We start from the raw sequence: 25,178 nt of genomic DNA, 5'->3' as shown, positions 1-25,178 counted from the left end.
CAGATTCAAACAAATGTCCACTTTGTTCGGTAGAACGTGAAGATTTAATACATATGTTTGTATATTGCACAGAAATACAAGATTTCAAAAGCGAGTTTATTATATATCATTTGGAAACATTGTTGAAAGATTGTGAAAATAGTGTATACAATGTTTTAGATTTTGATGAAATATTTATGACTGCTTTTCCAAATGTTATGAAAAATGTTAACACATTTTTTGTTAATTTTTTTCTGTCATTATGTAGATTCACAATTTACAGAAGGAGACAACTATTGTTGCAAACTAACAAAAGAATACATTTGACAAGTTTTTGCAAATATTTGCTTAGACATTATATTTATTACAATTACCATTATTTGTGTATTGAGAAAAACAACAGAAAGATGTTTTTTGAAAAGTTTTTGAGGAACAATCCGTTATTGAAAGAAACAGATGGGATATTACTGTTTATCTTTTAACATGGTTTTATTGTAAAATGTTAAACCAAATCTGAAACTGTGATATTCATTGTGATGACTGTGTAAATTGTATGTTGATCAATAAAAGATTAAAAAAAAAAAAAAAAAAAAAAAATGCCTATCGTCCATCACACGCGACCTTCTCTCGGCACCCGGTTCGAATCCCATCTGATACAACTTATTTCTTTTTTTTTTTTTTATAAAAAATGTTCTCCCCTTACATATGTATGCCTGAAATGAGTGAATGAAACAAACTTTAATTTTTTTTTCTTGTGAATTAAAACTTGCAAATGTGATTGGCTGAAACTTTAAATGCCTTTAACAATTTCTCTTTAAAAAAAACAGGATGAAATTTAGAATAGCAAAGGATAATGCATTCCTTCATTATGGTAATAATAAAAAAGAATGCATGTAGGTGTGCTGAATTAGTTTGGCGTAATACTTAAATTGCCATTATTTCTCTTTTTTCAGGGAAATTATTTAAGATTTAATGCATAAATATGTATTGCGAGTCACAATAAAAGAATATTATTGAGAACCTAAGTCAATACACATTGTATCAGATAAATCTGATTGCCTCATACTAATACGGTTATATTTGTGTTTTGCTTTGAAAAATAGGTAACAGTATGTAAAACATAAAAATTACATTTAGGGAATATCTGTAATGGTTCCAGTTACAATTAGCAATACTTTTTTAAACAGTATTCTGAATGACAACATCTTATTTCAAAGTGTAACTGCATATGGTCATGACACATTTAACACAAATGGGTTTACCTCATCTTTTTAATCAAGGTGGATTTTTACACTTATAATGAAACTAGGAAAGCAGACTCCATTTGTAATAATTTTAAGTGATAGTAATCATTATGACTGCAGCCCTGCTAGTAGGTCATTATTTTGATCCATGGAAAATTTTGTATTTGTGTAATAGTGTTTATTAATTGATTTAAATTAATAAATCTACACAAATTTGTATATAGATTTCAAATTAAACATTATCTGAATAACCACTACATTGAGATGTGTTTTATGCTCATCCAAGTAGAACAGGCAGTACCTGTTCTGATTTATTGAATTTTGCCTTAGGTCATTATAATTAAACTTTTGTAAATAGGTTTGAAAGTGTTCGAAGTTCCTATTGGTTTTAGTGTTGTTAGCTGGTGTTTTATTGGTCAGTTCTTTTTCCCTCCAAACGTTCTTGGTGGTGTTCAGTCATTCTTTGTCTAGTTGGTTTATAGAGAAGTTGGTGAAAATATATGACAGATATTTGACTGTTGACTGATCATTTCTTTAACAAGGTAAGCTTATTTTCTAACTTTAATATTATTTATAATTTGCAGTAAACGTAATAATTTGGTAGATTTAATTCCATAGCACTTGCACAGTGAGAAAGATATTTTGTGAGGCATAAATCAGTTAGCTTGAAATAAGTTAAATTTATGTGTTTCACAGATTTGGTATACTGTATTTTTAAATACATGCTTGATATTTTTATGATGCAAGTTTATTTATGTAAACTTCATAATTTACAGTCAATTTCCATGGACATTTTTGTTAAATGAGGGATTATTGCCACATCACTTATTCCCATAGAATGGTATGATGGTGTTCATGATATATTCTATGATTATAATGAATAATGTCTGTATAGTCATTATAGAAAATCATAAATATATAGTATCAGTGTTTTTAAGCTTTTATAATATCATATGGTAACATATATTTCAAAGAAGTAATTTGTGTAAATAAGTAATACTTTGATGTATATGATTGTAAATATAATTATTTGTTTGATATGTTTCAGAGTGTCATACACATACATATACATGTATATCTAAAGCTTAGATTCTGGCAATAAAATGGAGGTGATCGACATCTAAGAACCCATACAGGACTTTGTTGTTTAATTCGACAGAAACCCTGTTACATTTGTTACCTGATGAGAGGCAATTGCATACATATACATGCATGAACCTTACAAAATAAATCTTTATGATAACCATAATTATCAGGATGATATGGAATCAGTTATTTTTTTCTTATGTTGATGACTACTTTTGTTTATGTTGATAAAAAAAAAAATTTCTGTTGATGAATATTTTTGTTTTTGTTGATGAATACAATAAATGATAGAAACATGTTTATTGCTAATGCATTTGTTCTAATATTTAAGAAAATAGATACATAGACCTGTTGAAGCATTTAGAGATGTACATGTATATATATATATATATATATATATATATATATATATATATATAAAGCAGAAAGAACATGGTCTTTTACACAAGGTACATTATCTACATTCTGTTTGTAATTTGTAGTCTTTTAAGTGCTCCCTGGGCATCATTCTGAAGCCATGGATAAACATTTACATGTCCTTGACCATCTTCATCATCAGAATCCTCATTTATAATGTCATCCAACCTGTCATGCTGTATGTGTGAAGTATGCAAGTACAAACTACAGTTTTACACATATTCATTTCACTTTTGATGTTGAGATACTTTAATCTTCTAAAGAGCCTTTTTAATAATGCAAATGCACGCTCAATAACTTGTCTTTTTGAGGACAACTGCAAGTTGTAGCGCAATTGTTGGTGGTTCAAATGGCCAGTATCTCTGTAAGGCGTAAGGAGCCACTACTTCATAGGATACGCTGTATCTCCTAAAATATTGTACTGTCCATGTGCACATTTTTCAAATCCAGATTCCCAGAGAGTAGAATTTTTGAGTACTTTGGTATCATGTACCCTCCCGGGCCAGCCAACATTAATATCTGTAAACTGTAAGTCATGTTTACAAACTGCCTAAAGTATTATCGAGTGAAACTTCTGCCTATTGTAACATGAATTGGCATTCTGTGATGGTGCTTCAATTGGTATATGGCAACCATCAATGGCTCTAATCACACTAGGAACATTATATGCTCCCATGTCATCAAATTCCCTTGTAATGTTGGGAAAATCTGCTACATTTGGCCATTTTATGCAGTTGTTGAAAAAGGTATCAATCACAGTCCTTATAACATGCTTTTTGCTCTTAAGTAAACAATGTTCACTTACACCAAAGCGGTCACTTAGTTCACAAATAGTTTCTTGAGAAGCCAGATACCTTACAGTCATTAGAAGTTTTTTCTCTAATGGAATTGAGGGTCTTCCACCAGAAACAGTACGTGTTGGATGAAGAGCAAGATTTCTACACAAAAGTTCAAGAGTTTCTCTGTTTATCTTGAAAAAACGTTTAAAAGAGTCGGGCAGGTAGTTTCTGATTGTTGTCTCATAGTACCTCTTGCACTTAATGCGGTCATCTCTTGCATTGAAAAAAAAAGGATATTATGTTTAATAAAAAATCCAAAAGAACTTGTAAGGATATATACCCGATGATGTGCTTATTATACCAGAAGTTTTATTAACCTCTTACTCAAGAATTTTGAGGAATGTGAACTTCAGTTTAATGGTACATGTAAATTAACAAAATTCTTTACACAATTATTAATATTGTCCGGGTATGGTGACCCATGGCTCAACTGTCCTTGACACAAAGTCTGTAAAGATGTACATACGGAGGCACATTAGGGCCGCAGCAGGATCTTTTTTAGTTTGTTATAACGGATTAATAATTTGTTATAACAAACTAAAAATAGATAATGCTGCGGCTCTAATATGCTTCCGTATTAGCTGCAGATCTGTAACGTTATGGTTTTATATTCTTGTCTTTGACCATAACATATGGTCAAAGACAAGAATATAAAACCATAACGCTACAGATCTGCAGCTACTTCCGTATGTACATGTAGATGATTTAAAACAAGAGGCCCATGGGCCACATCGCTCACCTGAGTCACCTTGGCCCATATCTGAAGACTTTCCATATATATTTGCATGTAAAACCTTGGTCCCTATTATGGCCCAAACTACCCTTTGCAACCTTGAATCTACACTATGTCAGAAAGCTTTCATGTAAATGTCAACTTCTTTGGCCCAATGGTTCTTTTAAAGCTTTTTTCTATATTTGTATGTAAAACTTTGACCCCCCCCCCCCACTTGTGGCCCCATCCTACCCCCCGGGAACCATGATTTGAACAAACTTGAATCTGCACTATGTCAGAAAGTTTTCTTGTAAATATCAGCTTTTCTGACTCAGTGGTTATTGAGAAAAAGATTTTAACTATATATTTGTATGTAAAACTTTGATCCCCCTTGTGCCCCATCCTACCCCCGGAGCCCATGATTTGAACAAACTTGAATCTGCACTATGTCAGAAAGTTTTCATGTAAAAATCAGCTTTTCTGGCTCAGTGGTTCTTGAGAAGAAGATTTTTCCTATATATTTGTATGTAAAACTTTGATCCCCTATTGTGGCCCCATCCAACCCCCGGGGCCCATGATTTGAACAAACTTGAATCTGCAATATGTCAGGAAGCTTTCATGTAAATCTCAGCTTTTCTGGCTTAGTGGTTCTTGAGAAGAAGATTTTTAAAGTTTTTCCCTATATATTTGTGTGTAAAACTTTGACCCCCCCCTCCACTTGGGGCCCCATCTTATCCTCGGGGGCCATGATTTGAACAAACTTGAATCTGCACTATGTCAGGAAGCTTTCATGTAAATCTCAGCTTTTCTGGCTCAGTGGTTCTTGAGAAGATTTTTAAAGATTTTTCCTATATATTTGTATGTAAAACTTTGATCCCCTATTGTGGCCCCATCCAACCCGAGGGGCCCATGATTTGAACAAACTTGAATCTGCATTATGTCAGGAAGCTTTCATGTAAATCTCAGCTTTTCTGGCTTAGTGGTTCTTGAGAAGAAGATTTTTAAAGTTTTTCCCTATATATTTGTATGTAAAACTTTGATCCCCCCTTGTGGCCCCATCCTACCACCGGGGGCCATGATTTGAACAAACGTGAATCTGCAATATGTCAGGAAGCTTTCAGGTAAATTTCAGCTCTTCGGGCCCAGTGGTTCTTGAGAAGAAGATTTTTAAATGACCCCACCCTATTTTTGCATTTTTGTGATTATCTCCCCTTTGAAAGGGACATGGCCCTTCATTTGAACAAACTTGAAAGCCCTTCACCCAAGGATACTTTTGGCCAAGTTAGGTTGAAATTGGCCCAGTGGTTCTGGAGAAGAAGTCGAAAATGTGAAAAGTTTACAGACAGACGGACAGACAGACAGACGGACGCCGGACAAAATGTGATCAGAATAGCTCACTTGAACCTTCGGTTCAGGTGAGCTAAAAGAAATAAAATAGGTCTGTGTATACATGCATATACTTTTTTAAAAAACATTGTCGAAGTTTCTTCAAATATTCACTATGTTTGGGTTTAAAGTTCTTTTATAAATGGTGTCAACCTGTACTTGTAGAAATCATGAAAGATGAACCGGAATGCCCACGCAATAATTTGGCCAATACAATAGAAAACAACTAATATAGTTTGCCCCTTCGGTAACAAATTTTAATGGCTGTAAGCCTTTTTTCGGCTGTGCACCACCCCACCCCCAATCTGATGACTTCCCAACCGACTCTGGCCGATGGGGGGGGGGGGGGGGGGGGGGGGGGGGGGAGGGGGAGGGGGGACTGAATTTCAAAACCGCATGCAAATGTGTGTATTTTAATAACATTACAAAATATACTTTGTGTATATAACAGTACAGGGGTAGCCAGAAAAGTAATAAGTACATTTGCTGATCTAACATACATTACACAAGTCATGCTCCTGAAATGGCAAAAAATGTCGTCTAGGTCATCGTCTTCCTCGTAACTTGCGAGGAAATCATTCATCGCAGCTACACTACCAATAATGGCAGCCATCTTCCGGTTGAATTCTCACTTGTGTCAGCGAGACTAACCGGGTCATTATGTCATGTGATAAATGTGAACCGGGTCGTCGCCCGGATTTCTGAAACAAGTGCGCCCAGATACTTTCTAGGTAAAACAACTGTATTCCACATAAAATGATGAGGACGTTTTGTTTAGAGATGATGGGGTACATGTATCAACACCTTTAAGACTCGCTGTCTACAGTCGGGTTGTCTGATTGTTTACAGTTATGGAAATCTAAATATGGAGTGTGATAAGTAGTTTCAGTGCGTAATCCGCATATCAGTTGAACAAATATTGGTCACACTACTTTCAAATAAAATGGGGAGGAATGTAGTTATAGTCGATATTATTAAGATCGGGCTCGAAATTCCCGATAACCTAATCCGCAGATCAATAACTTGGGGAAGTCAGGTGTATACTTGTCACAGACCAGACCTCTGGAGATCAACATCTTAGATACCACACAACTAAACCGCTCGACAGCTTATGGTGAGTGATTATATATACACTAGCGGAAAAAGAAACGCAATGTCGGTTTTTTGTTGTTGATTTTTTGTTTTTTGGTAATATAACTTTAATTATATTTGACACTGAGTTACCTCCGTGCATTCTAAATATGTTCATCAATTAAAATTTAGCTGACCCTGACAACACTCGATGCTTTTAGCAGATTTTTCAAGAAAGCATGCATCCAGGGCTCTTCTGCGCCAAATGTGCTGGTAAATCATTACAAATCGAACATTGGAACAGTAGAAATCAGCTACACGATATTTCTTTACGAAGCGATTGTAGAGCGAAATGCCGCGATTGAATGAAGGGGTAGGGCCATTACTCTGACAATACTAGGACATTTGCAACTCCATGGAGCCCAGCAATATGGTGTACACGAGACAACAATATCCTGTTTAGTTGGGTGTCTCAGAGCCACAGGGAGATTTGGTGACCGTCCCAAAGAGCAGACGCCCGCGCGTTACGTCGCGATAGCAAGATAGAGACATACGTCTCTCGCACCTCCCTAACCGATTTCAGACAGAGACGGCACGCCAAGTTGTGGCAATTATGGTCTACCAGTGTGTCTAAGAATGACTAGGGATTGGCTGCGGGAGTTCCATTTAAGGCCACGACGTCCCAGCTGTGGTGCACAGGAAGGTTAGGAAGCGCGTCCACGTCCCATATAATGTCGCTTAAAGACCCATCTCATGACCCTACGGTTGGTGAAAATGTAGGCGGAGCCTAATCTAAACATGTTATTTACATGGAGTGGCCAGGGTCTACCAAGGTGTTAATTGCTATATCCCATGGCACTCAAAGAAATACACAGAGACAGAGGTGATCCAGACAGAACATGGTAGAAATCTACCTGTCCGTGCTTTTTTATAGTTTTGATATACACAGGACCTGTCTCAGGGACCTCTGTAGAGTTTCTGTGGTCATAGTGTTTGAATAATGGTTGTATTCCTAAGGGTAGCTGACACACATTCTACATTCACCCCCCCCTCTCTCTCTCTCTCTCTCTCTCTCTCTCTCTCTCTCTCTCTCTGTGTGTGTGTGTATGTGTCATTGACTCAATGAATATAAATATAGAGGTGTCATAAATTGATGACATAAATCATTTCAATAAGTTACAAGTTTTAGAAATTATTGTGCAAATTATTGTTTGATTTCTAATTGTGTAATTTATAATACATGTATATAGAGGGGGAAAATTACAATTATATTGAAATTGCATTGTTCAGGGTTTATTTTAAAAACAATTGAATTACGAGAAAATAGCAGCTCTGGACAGGTCAATGCTATCAAAACTCAGGTATACTGGGCTTCCTCAAGATCTAAAGAATGCCTGTAGATACTGGCTGTTATTGTTATCAAAACCTCTCTGGGGGTAGCTCCAGACCACAGTGTCTGCAGATGTCACTCCACCTGAGATCTATTGTTAAATGTTTGATTGACAGGCAGCTTATGATTTGGGGGTGTTAACTTAAAATTGGGTCTTTAACTCACACAGGCCCTTATTCAGAAATTGAATAATATCCCTCAAAGTACAATAACCCCCTTGATGGGATCAATGTTAAAGGACACATCTCATGTTTTCAAAGTATACAAACTTATCTGCATTTTGTCTTCCTTATGCTTATAGTAAATAATTCTCATAGTTCGTTCGCCGAAATATTACGATAATTAACCGCAATACGGACTTAAATCTAAGCCCCAATTTCAAAAAGTCTAGTTGATTAGTTGGGTAGTAACGTGGTACGTCACAAATGATGGCGCGTAAGATATCGAAGTATGTATGCATATCACAAGATTTGAATTCCATCGCTTTCAAACTCGAAAACTACATAAACCGTTTCGTTTAAAACAACATGTAAAGTAGTTTTAGGCAGGAAATGGATTAATTTTGCTGGAAAAATTTAAAAGTTTAGAGACATGCGATGTGTCCGTTAAGGAGAGTAAGAGCAGCGGAGTCAGGGGTGAGTATACACGCTACTGATCCGGAACAGGAAATGGTGTTAGGTACCCTCGTTTTAACGCTATTCACGCAAATACCGTCTATGATAAAAATCATCAAATAGTATTTAGTAATGATAAAATAATCGAGAAACCCAAACAATGAACTAATCATCAATGAATCATGTAAGATCATAACTATCGAAAATAAACTTGCATTTCTTCTTTCCGCTAGTATAGTTACATCACTAACTGGGTACTCTGCATGCAATAGGTGAAAGGTGAAGATATAACAATGATATCGATTTGCAAGGTTTACAACAGATTACTTCTTACTCCTCCTAGGCACCTGATCCCACCTCTGGTATATCCAAGGGTCCGCGTTTTCCCAACTCTCTATTTATATTGCTGATAGAGGTTAGGAGATTGATCACTGTTCGTTATCTTCGCTTTTCATTTGCTGATTTAGTGTAGATATTGTGCGGGGGAAGGGGTGTTTTGCTGTATTTTACATCTACAATTAACCTCGTTATACTTAGGAAGGGATCGTCCCGAAAATTCAACAAATGCCATTATTCGTGTCGTAAATCAGTTAAGTATTTCGATGATATTTTAAAGGAGGAATTGTGTGAACAAAATTTTTCTCAAATCAACAACATCAATACATGACTATTCAACACTTTACAAGACCATCCCTCAATATAAATTTAAGACTAGACTTTTTGACATCATAGATAGTTGCTTCTTCAACAAAAATAGAAAAAGAAAATATTCTTATTTAGTGATCAGTCTTGCAAAAACTTCTTTGTAAAATACCACTCTAATTCTACGCACAAGTACTTTGAAGTTAATATTAAAAAGATGCTGGAGTTCCTCATTGACAATATCTTCGTAGTCTTTGGTGATCAGATCTTCCAGTAGTCTGTTGGAATTCCCATGGGTACGAATTGTGAACCTTCATTAGCTGACCTGTTTTTATATTTTTATGATACAGAATTTATTCGAAAGAAGAAAACGTATTTTGCAGTGACCTTCAACTCGAGATTTACATATATCGACTACGTTTTATCTATTAACAATAATAGTTTTCATTCAGATGTTGAACTCAAAATAAAAGACACCACAGAGTCTTCCACATCTGCTTCGTATTTTGATATTTTATTGAATATAGATGTTAACGACAAACTAACATCTCGATTTGTATTCTATTTAGCAATATTCCACTATCACCTGCACTCGGTGCTTATGTCTCTCAACTGATTCGATACGCAAAAGCTTGTTCTGCATCAATCGCAAATACTCGGCTATTTCCGTAACCGCACATAAATCTTGTACGTAGATCGACGCCATCAGAGGCGGTTTCTATGTGTACTCTGTATGCAAATGTAACCATGACGTCACAGATGTATGTTACAATATGAAACAGGGGCTAAAACAAATACATCTTAGATACCATACATATCTAAGGTATTCTACCACTATCAATTTCCACTAATATATGTTTATTATTAGAGTGACTAAGACGTTAATGATACCAAAAACTAAATATGTGTATACAGGGATTCGATTCTCTAGCCATTTAACCTCATACACATACGCGCTCATGGCGAATAAATTCATCTATTTTATGAAATCTTTGCGCTGATCCACTTCCGAATCTTCTTAGCAGTTATGGAAAAGGACGAGCACGTGATCCGATTGGAATTTGCCACGATTCTACGTCACTTGTTTTCACATGTCAAACTTATGACGATCAGAATTAAAGCGCTTACGTTTTACTTGTGTGGTCACTTTCGAAAACCTTTTTTTCTATATTTCTCTCTCACTGAAATGTGACGATATCGAACAGTGATCAATCTCATAACTCCTAGAAAGCATACAAAATAGAGAGTAGGACAAACACGTACCCATGGATATACCAGAGATGGAATCAGATGCCTAGGAGGATTAAACATCCTCTGTAGACTGGTCACGCCTACGTGTATGTATTTACCTATATGAAAACAATAACAACATTTCATATTATAAGAAGAGTTTCTCCAGCTTGCTTCTACGGAAAAACTTAATGTTTTTCAACACGAATGATAAAAGTGACGTTAACTTTGGGCAATGACTGAAAATGTAAGGAGACGAATACAATTTACTCACTTTCAGAAACTATTTTAACATGCTATGTATGTATTTATGTCTCAGGCATCATCTTCCTGCTTGTTTTTAGAAATTTGTTAAATCTTCCTTCATTAGATAAGCCATACCATCCTGTTAGAGCCATGTGGCTGCATGGTATATCATTTTAAAGAATTGTGATAGACTACAGCATACTAATTATAATATACTGAGTTATAATCAGTGTAGTAAATCTGTGTCACTTTGACCTGAGTCATATACCAATTTTCATTTCAAAATATATAATTAGTCAATATTCTATAGTATATATCAAAGCATTTGTCTTGTCATAAGGAATGAAATGTGAAGAAAAAGAACACTGATCAATCTCATATATCCCATGAAGAACACAAAATTAAGATTAAGATTTTACGGATCCCGGGACACTCAGAGGTGTGAATATGTGCATAGAAGTAGTAAGCATCCCCTTTAGACCGGTCACACCCAATAATGTAAATGCATCAATCCAAAGGTTCAAATTTGGTCTTGGTAATTTGATGAAAGAGTACTATTCCAAAGTTACCATAAAAGGAACAGCTAATTTTCGTAGATCTATACGTTAAGGGAGAACTAACGCTTGAAAGCCTTTCAGTGAAATAGAGAGCATACAACACTCGAATATTAATGATGAAGCAACAATTGATTTTACTGATAATGTTAATCTTCGTATGTTCCTTCATGTTAAGAAGAAACTCTGGCATGCCGACCATTGATATTCAAATTGAATATTTACAAGCATTACTATACCTTTGTCTTAAAGCATTTCGAAAACTCGTTGCTTATTCATGTAGCTGGAAAGCTAAGGATCGTATTGATAACATGGTAATTAGTTAGAAGTTGCTTATTCATGTAGCTGGAAAGCTAAGGATCGTATTGATAATATGGTAATTAGTTAGAAGTTGCTTATTCATGTAGCTGGAAAGCTAAGGATCGTAGGGAAAAATAATCTTAGGCGGCAGTTAAACGCAGTCTGCAGAAACGAGACACTATATCGGTCAACAGGGGATGCTTACTCCTCCTAGGCACCTGATCCCACCTCTAATGTGTCCAGGGGTCCGTGTTGGCCCAACTATCTATTTTGTATTGGTTGTAAGAGTTATGAGATTGATCACTGTTCGTTATCTTCACCTTTCATTCTGGCTATTATCTACAAATCCATCCTGCTTGGTGCTACATGTAACGATCATCTGCCAATTAAACATGACCAACAAAATGATAGCTAGGTATTTCCCAAATTCTATGGCCGTTATAACAATTTATTTTACCAATACAACCTGTCATTGGGTCATATGCTGTCTGACGTGTTTCATACCAATCGTTAGACTGTTCTTTGCACACTGATTTTAGCTACAGATCACTCCGTTCATCTTATCAAGATCTAAGGATCACGGCGGGTGTGACCAGTTGACTGGGCATGCTTACTCCTCTTAGGCAACTGGTCCCATCTCTGATCGATCCAGAGTTCCGTATTTTCGCTACTCTTAATTTTGTATTCTTTATTGGAGTTTGAAATTGATCAACGTTCATCTTCACCTTTTCATATGAAAACAAACTCTGATAAAAAGACTCGCTCAAAAACATGTTTCAGTGGGAGGTTGACTTATATTTATTACGTAGTATAAAAATACAAAACATACATTAACTAATTAAACAATAACATAAAAAGAAAGCATCTACTTATATACAATTTCTACAAAAAAGATGAAGAAAACAGTCATGAAAATACTAATATTCTAACTGCTTCTTATGCATATCTTAGGTTTCACCTTAATTCTGTTTGAGAAATATAAGCATTATGAGGTGCTCTACATTGTATCCGCAGCCTTTGAACACGACTGAATATGGCGTACGTGCATTTTCTGGTTTTCATAAGCTTTCATAACGTTAGGAAGAATACAATGTTTTAGATAATCTTTACTTATGCTGAGATATTTACATGAAGCAACTTTTGATTGTTGATGGCCATGTTTGCTATGTTCAATTCTTTGATGATATCCACATACACAATAGAATTCAGGATGACAATGATAGCTTTGCTGAATTTGAAGGCTATCAAAATACGTCACAATAACCGACGTGTCATTTCATTCGGTCAACAATGCTACGGTCCATTGTGTGTTTACTTGGGAAAAAAGGTGCTTTCAAACATATTAGTTAATTTCACACTCGGCCTGCTGCAGTTCACCTAATCAAATAACGAACTGACTACCGTAATACTCAGTAAGGTATAGGTTTAAAGCGTCTGTTGTGACGTCAAACTCAGTACTTGTAGTTCATAGCGTGCACTGTAACGTCAAATTCAGTAATTTATAGTTCATAGCATCCACTGTTACGTCAATCTCAGTAATTTATAGGTTCAAATCGTGCACTTTGACATCAAACTCAATAATTTAACGTCAAATTCTGTAATTCATAGTTCAAAGCGTGCACTGTGACGTCAAATTCTGTACTTTATAGTTCAAAGCGTGCACTGTGACGTCAAATTCTGTAATTTACAGTTCAAAGCGTGCACTGTGACGTCAAACTCAGTAACTTATAAGTTTCAAGAAGCGTCTACTGTGACCCTGGAATGATTTTGTCGATTCATTAGTAATACATTTAGTATGATATTCTGTTGATGGCTTTCTCAGACTCGAATAACAGAACTCTGATGAACTCTTTTAACAGCTCGTTGCGACAGAGGGATCCTCTTGCCAAGCACTGAAGTCTAGGTCTGGAATCTCACTGCAATCAACTCGGGGATGGAATTCTCTGTGTAATGATAATCCATATATAAATAATTAGTAATAGCGTTACAAAAATACTGCTCTTATGCTTGTATTTTGCTTCATTCTTCGAATTATTTGAGTATGAAAAGAACCGATATATTCTAGCAATTTTAATTGTTCATGAACATATCGTCCAACCTTTCTTCGAAATTTGACAAGCATGCTTAAATCTGTGTCAAGAGTAAGAATTTTTATTTTGTAATTTGACCTTGTACATTGATAAATTCATTTTTAAAAATTCAATAGATACTAGATATTGTCATCTATTTGATAATACAAGTACATATCGGTCTGGTAGATAATAATTACAAATATATATATATATATATATATATATATATATATATATATATATATATATATATTAATATATTAAAATTCTTAACAAGAGGCCCATGGGCCACAACACTCACATAAGTCACCTTGGTCTTGCTGTTTAAATTTTAAAAGATTTTCCCCTCTTTATTCTCATTATGAATTCTGAATCGATGTCATGACCACACCCTACCCCCCGGGGGTCATGGCTGAACCGAATTGAATACATACAACATAGGGATTCTTCAATATCAATATATCTAAAATGGTGTCACTGTTCTGGAGGAAATTACTTTGTTCTATATTCATGTATACTGTAAAACTTTATTCCTAATTCTAGCCCCACCCTAAACCCAGGGTCCATAAAGTCAAAACGAATGAATCCACACATCCTGAAATATATGCATATTGATACGACTAATCATAGTCTTGCAGTTCTTGAGAAGAGGATTTATAAGATTGTTTTTCCCATACAGTATACTATGCAAGTCAGCTATATCTCCATTGATGATACTTTTCCTATAGAAACATATTGAATACTTTTTCTATTCATTCTCCAATGAAGTTAATTTTGATATGTTTTAAGAGATACTCGTGTACAGTTGCAATTGTTCAATGTTTACATCACACCTCACATGGTAACCCTATGGTATATGTACTGTTATCAAAATATACACATAAAAAACCGAATTATTTGTTTTTCGAGCATTTTCTCATACAACTTTTTAACATCAAGTTTTGGAAAAATCTTACATTTACTATCAAATTTCAACTGAATTACTCACACTATTAACAAAATAGTACAAATAACATCAAATGTTCATTACTGTAAAAATAAGGAAAGGGCAATAACTCTAAATTGAAAAATGACACAAACGTCTGCTAAATGGACTTGCTGAGTTATAGAAATTTTACAGAAAAATTAAAAATGGAAGGAAAATCCTGAGAACTTGGATATTTGGAAGAAATTGACGTAGAAATTTTTGATAGTGGGATGGCGGATCCTTTCTCTGATACAGATGACCTAGATAAAAGAAATCTGATTGAAGAAATGAGAAAAAAACTGAGAGAAGTAAATTCTGAAAATACTGTAGCGGCACGAATTAAGCTGATGCCTCCTCAGTGTTGATCCTCGCTTCAGAGAACATCATGTACCGGACCCCAGACTGAATTCCTGCAGTCCGAAGTAATTGACCAGCACAACATTGGTGTCAGAAGGAAATACTTATCCATATAACTTGGATATTCAGTAACTCTGCCAGAATGAAAGTTTCATGTTTTTCCCTAGTTCTTGGGTCATTAGTATTTTCATCATAGAAAACATTGAAAATCAACAATAAACGTTTTTTCTAAAAAAAAAAAAAAAATAAAAAAAAAAAAAAAAAAAAAATCTTTAATTCTCAAATTTAAATTTTTGGCAATAGTTTAATCATTTTGAGGTTTGTCATTTTGGCGTGTTTTCGTTTGTTGGTACGCAATCCCCACCATAATAAAAAAAATCCTTAGTCTCGCTTTTTTCTTAGTGTTTTGGCTATTAATTAACTACTTAATAATAATTTGTAAACAATTTTACTCATTTTTACGTTGGCCTCCTGACAAAGCGTCCAAATTTTGCAAAGTCTCATCTTTTTTTAATGGCATTGTCAAAACCAAAGATAGATACTGTAACTTCTTAAGGAGAAAAAACATCTTCCAGTCTTCACTGTACACCAGTTCTATTGTCTGATAGCAAAGGTTTTGCGATAAAATGGATAGATTTAGATTTGTTGAATATTGGTGTGAACCAGGCTGGCGTAGAGCCCCAGCTATTGATTACTGTACTTAGAAAAAAACTTTGAAGACAAATTGCAATAGAAAATATTTGTTCTATGTATGGCTGGGTACTTGTGATATCTCTGTAAAAGCAGGCCACTTCACAAGCGTTAGATCTTGGGATGATACTGTATTTATTGAATTCATTTTGTCCCAATATCGTAGACTGGTGAACATTGTAGGCCACTATCCCAACTGTAAGGTTACATTTATTGAATTGCCTTGTTATTCCGCACTTAATGTATAATACATGTACATCGAAAAGTCATGCTGACCCAGCCAATTTAAAGTGCACGACACAGAAATCTGTAGACAAATTGAAGAGCTAAATTCTGCAATCAAGGAAATCAACGCCAATTCTACCATTCAATTGTGACCTTAAACGCCGTCGCAAGGATACAAACAAAAAGAAAGTTGGTTCCCCTAGAGTGCGTGTTTCCTATATATTCGTTGCATTATATGATGGTAAACATGCAGACACACATTTAGCACTTATTTGGACAAAAAGATTTACAGACGATATTAATTGTAATTGTTTTAAAATGTCAAAGGATGACATCTTGGAGATTCACGTATCAGAAGAAGAGTTAAACTCACTCTAGGTTGCCAACATATTTCCAAATATGACAAACCTTTAAATTACGGCATCCATGGACAATCTCTTGATCCTTGAGGGAATCGGCGCTCAACGAGCTGTCGCCATTCTTAAACTTGGGGACAAAAAGGGTTATATCGCTCTCAAAGATGTGGAGGAAAACCTTCAAAACACTACTGCAACTCTACAAAAATTGCTAACAGAAGAAAAGATTTCCTTCGAAATTTCGCTTACACTGATTGATTCAATAAAAGAGATAAAAGATGAGGAACAAAGTATCGCATTAGACAATGTGTCGAAAGATTTACAATCAAGATAAAAGAAATCCATGAACACTATAAAGCAATGCAAAGAAATTATGATTCGGAAATGAAGAGGATGGCTTACATGATAGAACATATGGAAAGCAAGCCGACGGAGAGCAAATCGGACTTATTTGTAAAAGGGGAGTGTTTTGATAAACTAGCACTGCAAGGCATTTATGGAAGAGACAGTTCATCCAAAGTAGACATTCAAAGAGGTCTGAAGTCAGATACTTTTGATTCGGGACTGGTGGCCAGTGCTGAACTAACTAGAAGTGTTTCTGCTAACAGTAGCTTGACTAAGTCTGGCCCCACAAGCAGTGTAACACATACTTCAGCTACAAAATTTAACTCGAAAGGTGGAACCAATAGTGGCTTGAAATATTCTAGCCCAAATGGCTCCCACAATGATGGACCACCTAAGATGGCTATATTTCACGGATGCACTGAGTGATGCCCATTCAAAGTCCAGTTTGAAAGAATTGCAGACCAATATAGATGGACTGATGAACAGCGCCTTGAAAGACTAATTGAATCCTTATGAGACAAAGCAATAAAATTCTATTGCACATGTGCCAAACTAGTCCAAAATAACTAAAAGGACCTATGCAAGAAATTTAAGGCAAAATTTGGGCAAGAGGATTTGCCTCTTACTGTTCGAAGAAAGCTTCAAAATATGAAATAGGAGAACTAGTCGGTTGAGGAGCTTGCCGAACTTGTACCTGAAAGTGTCATAGATACAATAATCACAGATATCATTCAAATGGGCAACATTAACAGACATGGGCAAAGATCCAACAACCTTAGAAATTGCCCTACAGCATGTTAAGGCAGCTATTAACTACCAAAGACTTATTTTAGGAGCCCGTATGCCTGAAGTCATGAAAGTTCGGTTCAATGACACAGTGACAGCGAGGAAGAATCAGAATTTATTCTCGCACAATCCACCCTCAAACTCGAGTGGATAAGCTAACAGCAGATGTCGAAACTTTAAAGTTGGGTCTGGAAGCAGTAAATTTCAACATTGATAAGTTTATGAACTCACTCTCAAGCAGACAAAGATCTCCTCAGAGAACCATAGGTCAAGCAAAATCACCTTCCCCAGCTAGAGGAAGTTCCTGCTATAATTGTGAGGAAATGGGTCGCTTTGCATTAGACTGTAAACAACGGAAAAGGACAAGATCATCGTCATCCCAATCTAATGCATAGACCAACATTTGATATGAGACTCTGTAAGGCCATTGTCGACACAGCAGCACAGATTTTAGTCATGAATAAGAGGCTTGCCATTTCACTGAAACCACCATTAAATATTGGCAAAGAGGTGACCCTAAAGGTCGGCGAGAATAGTTTGATAAAAGCTCATTATTCCCATGATACAGTTCTCGAAATTAAAGGAGTTCTCTTCGAATGGCCTGTTATAGTAGCAGACAAATCATAATTGGCCTCGATTTCCTTTCTACTAATAAGGCACTTATTAGCCTTGCTGATCAAAGCATCAATATTCAAGGAATAAGAATTAAAGCATAGGTACTCAGAGCTGACAAAAAAAGCTATCAGTGTGGCTAGAGTCTTGCTACAGAAAAAAACCCTTGAGAACTCCACCCCATACTGCAGTACGCGTAGCTGGCAAATTAGATGCTACTGTGGAGGGAGGAGCCATGGTACAATCTTCACAGAGTACACTGTGGAATCATTATATTTCGTGATGGCTCAATTTTCGTGGAATTCGTGGGTATCCCTCACTCACGAATTTACATCCTTAACGAATAAAGACATTCCAGAGTTATCTTTATTACAAATATATAAACCCACGAAATTACGTCCCCATGAACCCGTAAAAATTCAACAATCCACGAAAATTGGCCCCACGAATTTAAATGCTTCTACAGTATAGGGTTTACTTTCCCCTTACTCCATCACAAACCAAGAGTTTGAGGATGTGCCTATCTTGTTGCAAAACTGTAACACCAATTGACGAAGTAATCGAAGACCACCTGGAGATTCAAAATAATATTCAGAGTAGTAAAACACTTACAGAACTATTTGATTATTTGTTAGACTTGTAAACTGAAGGAGATCTGTTGAAAACCTACCCAAGACCAAAGCGGATAAAGTCCAAGAATTGTTTCTCGAATTTCAGGTCGTTTTCGCGAGAAATGACATGGATATATGCCTTTTCAAGAGAATCACTCACAAGGTGAATGAATACTGGGGATGCTTAGCCAGTCCGTGCTAAACTAAAACGAACTCTATTAGGTTTCGAAAAAGAAGAAGAAGCATATTTGAAAAACTCAATAGATAATGGAGTTATAGTGCCATCAAAATCTGAATGGGTCTCTTCCCTTGTGTTTGTCCGCAAAAAGGGTGGCTCTGCATCAGGCACCCACACTTTGAAACTGTCAATCAACAGGCGGCAGGCGTTTCTTCAGCCCCAAATTCGAGTCAGATAGGCAGTTCTGTTTTTCAAAACTGTTCTTTTAATATACATATGTCCTAAACTGAGTTTTAATATACACATGTCCTAAACTGAGTATCATGCAATAAATCAGAGAAAACTGCAATTGCTGTTAATTTGTGCTGACGGCCGACATGCGTGTAAATTACTCCGCGGACCTGCAGCTGTTCACAAATGATTATTTCTATTTACAAATTATTTTCCTCATGGAGAAATTAATATAAAAACCGAATCGCAAACATTCTAATGAAAGTTTAATTTATATATTCAATCCTAGAGTAAAACTTTGATCTCTTATTGTAGCCCCATTCTTCCTCTGGGAAGAACACGAATCTTGACTATGTTAGGAAGCTTTCTCATACGTTTCACCTTTTCTGGCGCAGTGTTTTGAGAATCGAAGATTTTTAGTTACCCCATCCTATATTTTGCCTTTCTTAATTATTTCCTCTTGGAAAGGGGATGACCCTTCATTTGAACAAACGTGTATTCCCTTCCCCCAAGGGTACTCTGTGGCAAGTTTGAAATTCGCAGATTGGTTCTGGAGAGGAGGATGAAGTTCTGAAAAGTTTATGATGAAAAAGGACGCTGACAACAACGACAGATAACGAGCACTTTTTGGTCAGAAAAGCTCACTTGGATGTTTGGCTCAGGTGAGCTAAAAATGCATTATATATCAATGTTACTCACTCCGATGGAAGAAACATCACTCGCTGTTGAATTCTTTCGATGTTCAAATTACTACATATTATTTTAGCCAAGGACATTCGACGAATTGCACTCAGTTGTTCTGTAAAGTATATTAATTGTTAATTAATGATTGTTATCAATGATTGCTAATTATCACACCGGTACAAACTACTCAGATGTTCATATGACCCAGATCAAAATCATCAACAAAGTTAACCAATTAACAAAGCATCATATATGTATGCAATGTTAACCAACACAACATTGTGTATTCAATAAGAAGCAACGATAAACTGTGCTTGCACGTTCTGAAATTTACCACAAAAATCACAGTGAGTCGTATTCATAAAATTGCATGAGACTGGCTTGACGAGTGTAATCGTTATCAATATTTTCTTCTAAGAATAATTGTCTTACTGATCGTGAATCCTGTTCTTGGATCCGGATTTTCAAACCAGAATCGGTCTCCCTTTTTAAGTTCGCTAAACTGTAGACCAATGATGCATGCAAAGGTAGGCCCGACCTCTGTTCCAGCTTTCTTCCGCTCTGTTAACGCCCCGGTCAGAAGATCTATGTCAACTGGTGATCTGAAATGGTTCGTCATTATTTCAGAAATTAAGGTTACCATTCCCGATAGAAAAATGACAAGCTTCAGATCATTGAATTCGTTGATTAATACGAGAAAAACTAAAGCAGCGGAACTAAAACTGTTGAAATTGATAAACGCAATTTTGTTTATTATTTCAGAGTCAGTTTATATATGACATAATTAATTAACTGACTTCTGAAACTAAACACAGTACATACATGCAGGGCAGGTAAACGTTATAAGGCGTAGTAGTAACCTATTTGGCTTGCCACAACAAAACACGTGTAACTATCAAAAATCATTAAATCCCACACCACAGAATCATTTTAATTTCATGGAGATCAATGCAATTTCCGTAAACTTGAGAATTTTCTGTATTTGAATACGGGGCGTAACTCCGTAAATCAGTTCCCTGTCAAATTTGTTGAGAAGCCTAGTGGTTTGGGCGCTCGCTTCGCAACTGGAAGGTTCGCATCAAAACTTAAACGTACATCATAGATAGTGACGTTCCTTTGCTAAATATAACCTTAGAAACGGAGGAGATCGGCCGCGGTAACTCAGTGGTAGAGCGTGTGCTTCGTAACTGAGAGATCGTGAGTTAGAGCTCCGCTCGTGCCATGTCAAACCTAAGACGTTGAGATAAGTAGTTATTACTCCTTCGTCAAACGATTGACATTTAGAAGTGAGAATCACGGGTCTTTCGGATATGGCCTTCAAAACGAGGGCCCTGTGTTGCGACAGGCGTTGGCTTGATAAATAACCCTCACTCCTACATTCCTGAGCGTTAAACATAGATCTTACTTTGTGGTACTTTACCTACAGCAGGTGACGTCTCCTTATGAGTGAAAAATTCTCGACAGGACGTAAAACAATCAAACAATCGAAACGGTGCTCGTGTGTCACGGTAGACGTGATATACATACAAGCAAAAAAATAAACTGATAATGAATTATTATATCAATATTTTTCTATAGTCAATCAAAGTTTTTACTCTCGATCTCTACACGACCTGTACCTAAGTTTTTACGATGGGAAGCTTCCAGTGTTCACTTTGCTAATATGTTCCCTTCACTAACTTTTAAAAAAAGATATACCACCAAACTTAAACAAAATATTTAATATCGACGTTTTTTATGTAACTCACAAGTCCATGGTAAATAAAATCAAAATTTTCACCGCAATTAATGAAGCTATAGCGAGCCACGCTTTATGATTTGTGTTGCGGTTATTTCTGTGTAGGGCCCAAAACTTCAAACTACTCACAATATATGATTATTTAATATTGTAAAATATGTCACCAAATCCAAAAAAATTCATAACCACAAATAATGTTATCGATGTAGTGTGTACAGTGTGTATGTTATCTTACTTGTATATGTCCCTGAGTTTCTGTATCATTTCAGGCTCGTGGTCCAGCAGATTTTCGAACTTGTCTGCGATTGGTAGAGAACAGAACTTCCTCCAGGAATTGTAGGCCAGCAGTCCGTGGTCACGCCCTCTCTGTATATCTACAGCCGCCAGGTCTAAGCTACTGCCATTAAACTTCAAGTAGGAGTCCCTCACAGCAGGAACGTAAAATCTATAAATATATCACTTTGGTATGTAACGTTCCCCGCTCTCGGTAGGAGACGTTGTATCCCGTTCGTCAGTCACGTCATCAAAACCTAAAATCCAGGGGCGCGTTTTACAAAATAATTTACGACTTACGACAAACTTTACATACTGGAATTTTCCAGTTTATTGTAAGACCATTCACTCCAAATGCAAACTTTTTCTTAAAGAAAATGTTGGAAATTAATCATCAGAAAAGTTTAAATTCATTCATTTAAAGTAATAACTGTGTAATACAATCTAAACTTGCGACTTTGTCGTAAGTTGTTATGTAAAACGGGCCCCTGGTCCATAAATCAGGAGGCACTAGCATAAAGATCGTATCTGACATAAAGACCTTATATGACATAGAGACCTTATCTGACATAGAGACCATATCTGACATAGAGACTGTATGACATAGAGACTGTATCTGACATAGAGACTGTATCTGACATAGAGACCTTATCTGACATAGAGACTGTATCTGACATAGAGACCTTATCTAACATAGAGACCTTATCTGACATAGAGATTGTATCTGACATAGAGGTCGTATCTGACATAGAGACCATATATGAAATGCATTTTCCTTCGGGAATTTCCGTTGCCACTAAAGCAAACTCCCTCTTCCTTGCAGTAAGACCGGAAACTAATTTATTTTTTGCCTTATTTTACCTACAAAAACTTCTCTCATATCCCACAGTGATACAATTCATATAGTTGGCATTCGATTTTTTTCAAGCATGGAATGTAATTAGATATTTTTTCTGCAGTAATAAGAGATGATTGATATCCAGCAACATATTTGGAAAGGTTTCTGACTTTCCTATAGTCCAAATTCTAAAAATAAATAGCATTTAACAAAACATAAATTCTTCTGTGTTTATGAATGTAGAGATTTTCCCCCTCAAATTATGTTGTATACACCGTAAAACAAATCTGAAAATTAGTCGTGGTAAATTTTGAATTTAGTTTGATCTAAATACACTCTAAGTATATTATGAGCCCGATTCTTTAAATCAGCACTAATGGAAGCCCCCGGATGTAAAAACAAGTAAGTGTTGCACCACTGTGGAGCCGCTGGATAATTACTACACATAATGATTTATATACATTTAACAATGGTCTAGGTGATAACGGAAACATTAGGAAATTGACATCGCCTTCGAAGTGTACTTTAATTACTCCAAAGGTTCCATGACTAACCCGCTAATGATTAAGGATATATTCGTTACACCAGGAAATATTTATTTTGTTGGGTAGTCCGGTGATATATTACCACGTAAGTGTCCTGTCAGAGAGACTGGTGAACCTCCCCTACAGCTATTGCTACTGAAGAGCATTGAGTGGTAAACATGGATTTCAGGATTATTCTAATGGCAAGATAACAAAAGAAAATGACCTATTGGTTTCCGGTTGAGCATCATTAACCAACCATTCCATTATCTCTTCAATGCCTCTGCCGCCATGTTGTTGCGCATACCATGGTCTGTGAAACGTTCGTTCTAAATCGACGTAACGAGTTTCGTTATCGTAAAAGCCGAGCATACTGGGTATTTGGGTGTGGATGAATTTAATGGCTGCAGAAGCAAAGCTGTTCGAGATTCCTGGGTTAACATTCGGGTTATATGCAGAATAGTCATAACCATCGCTGTTGATAGTCAAGCCATATCTCCACATGCCTTCTTTTCCGAGAATAACCGGAAGGTATTCAGTATATGTTATTTGCTGGATCAGAGCCGCAATGATTTTCCTGGCCTCTTGGAAGACAAATTCCGGAAGCCATTGCGGGTTCGTGCACTGTAGATGGTCGACAAGTCGATTGTGTTCCCTGATAAATAATGTATACATCGAAGTAAGGGTAGGACTCAAATTCACCCTGTCATCACCTGCAGGAGAAAACATCTTTAATTACTTTTCCAATCTAAAATCATTGATATTATAGATACCATATTCATGATCTCTGGAAAAAAAACCCATTAGCAAATCTTTCTTAAGTTGGTGATGTTTATTTTAGTAGAAATTCTGCTTCTTGTATCTTTTAAAAAAATATCGGTGAATGTCTACATTTCACTGACTTCAATAAACCATGTGCTCTCTATTTTGTATTTCTTAGAGGAGTTATGAGATTGATCACTGTTCGTTATCTTCACCTTTCATGCTTTATATATCATAACGAACACAGATGTTCATGGTTATGAATGAACGAGGTAACCTTAGCTTTTATGTTGTCAACTTCCCATATTTATGCAGCAATATTCCATTACCACCTGCATATGGTGTTTATGTCTCTCAACTGATTCGGTACACGGGAGCATATTCTGCATAGGATAATTGTTTTAATCGAGGCAGGCTTCTGACAAGTAATTTGATGTTACATGACTTTAAACAGTCTCGTTTAAAGTCAGCATTTTACGAGATCTAGGGTTGTTATAATGATCTAACTTACAAATACAACCTGTCATTGGATCCAAGGCTGCCTAACGTTTATACCCATTGATAGGCATGCATTTCTTTGAATACCGATTTTTACTTCATAGTACGAAAGATGAAGGGCTCACAGTAGGTGTGACTGGTCAACAGGGGATGCTTACTCCTCCTATGCACCTGACCCCCACCTCTGGTGTGTCCAGGGGTCCGTATTTGTCATGCTCTATATTTTGTGTTCTTTATGGTAATGATGAGATTTATAACCGTTCATTATATTCACCTTTTTTATTGTACAAAGTAGTTCAGATTCGAAAGTATAACCAAAAGATACACCTGGCCATTTTTCACTATCAGGTTCCAAATATATTATGAGACTATAGGATAGAAAACTATTGATGAGTGGGGGTAATGAAAGTAGAACAAATCTCAAGGGTATATCATTTAGTAAAACATTGAATAACGCGGACGAACGCATTGGTCAATAATCATTTGTCAAGGAAAACAGAGACAGTAAGTGTCGGATTTTTACTTAGACTTTAGTAGGTCATGGTTTTCCCTGAATAGATGATTTGCAAAAATTCTTTAATCGTTCTAATGTTCTTTACCTGTCAAAACAGTGTTTATGACTCACCGATAATGATTCCATTATCACTAAATATTTCATAGGATACAAAGTTTCTCATATTACCGTGCAAATGGTGCAACGAGAACCAAATGTTACTGACAT

General features: G+C 36.0%; 2 protein-coding genes and 1 long non-coding RNA gene across 3 annotated transcripts in view; 1 reads left to right on the top strand and 2 right to left on the bottom strand.

Moving 5' to 3' along the window:
• The first annotated feature begins 1,812 nt into the window (after positions 1 to 1,812).
• LOC130050253 (uncharacterized) lies at positions 1,813 to 2,354 on the top strand. The gene is made up of 2 exons (XR_008798700.1): positions 1,813 to 2,064; positions 2,272 to 2,354. It is a non-coding gene; the product is annotated as an uncharacterized LOC130050253 (long non-coding RNA).
• A 662-nt stretch (positions 2,355 to 3,016) lies between these two features.
• Positions 3,017 to 6,276, bottom strand: LOC125658643 (uncharacterized). The gene is made up of 4 exons (XM_056150811.1): positions 6,164 to 6,276; positions 3,532 to 3,778; positions 3,205 to 3,245; positions 3,017 to 3,134 (listed from the first exon to the last, which is right to left on the bottom strand). The coding sequence occupies exons 1-4, from the start codon at positions 6,274 to 6,276 to the stop codon at positions 3,017 to 3,019; spliced, it is 519 nt and encodes a 172-aa protein (XP_056006786.1).
• A 6,219-nt stretch (positions 6,277 to 12,495) lies between these two features.
• LOC125657574 (peroxidase-like) overlaps positions 12,496 to 25,178 on the bottom strand; it is a 29,783-nt gene continuing 17,100 nt past the window's right edge. The window contains exons 9-13 of the mRNA XM_048888238.2: positions 23,424 to 23,910; positions 21,798 to 22,007; positions 20,257 to 20,426; positions 19,840 to 19,939; positions 12,496 to 13,653 (exon numbers count right to left, since the gene is read on the bottom strand). Of these exons, the coding sequence (XP_048744195.2) occupies positions 13,563 to 13,653; positions 19,840 to 19,939; positions 20,257 to 20,426; positions 21,798 to 22,007; positions 23,424 to 23,910 (1,058 nt within the window). The 3' untranslated portion in view covers positions 12,496 to 13,562. The remainder of the gene's footprint in view (positions 13,654 to 19,839; positions 19,940 to 20,256; positions 20,427 to 21,797; positions 22,008 to 23,423; positions 23,911 to 25,178) is intronic.

The sequence above is a fragment of the Ostrea edulis genome, chromosome 9 (genome assembly GCF_947568905.1).
Source record: "Ostrea edulis chromosome 9, xbOstEdul1.1, whole genome shotgun sequence".
NCBI classification, from domain to species: Eukaryota; Metazoa; Mollusca; class Bivalvia; order Ostreida; family Ostreidae; genus Ostrea; species Ostrea edulis.
The sequence above is the reverse complement of the archived record's forward strand: the minus strand, read 5'-3'. Positions and strand labels throughout refer to the sequence as shown.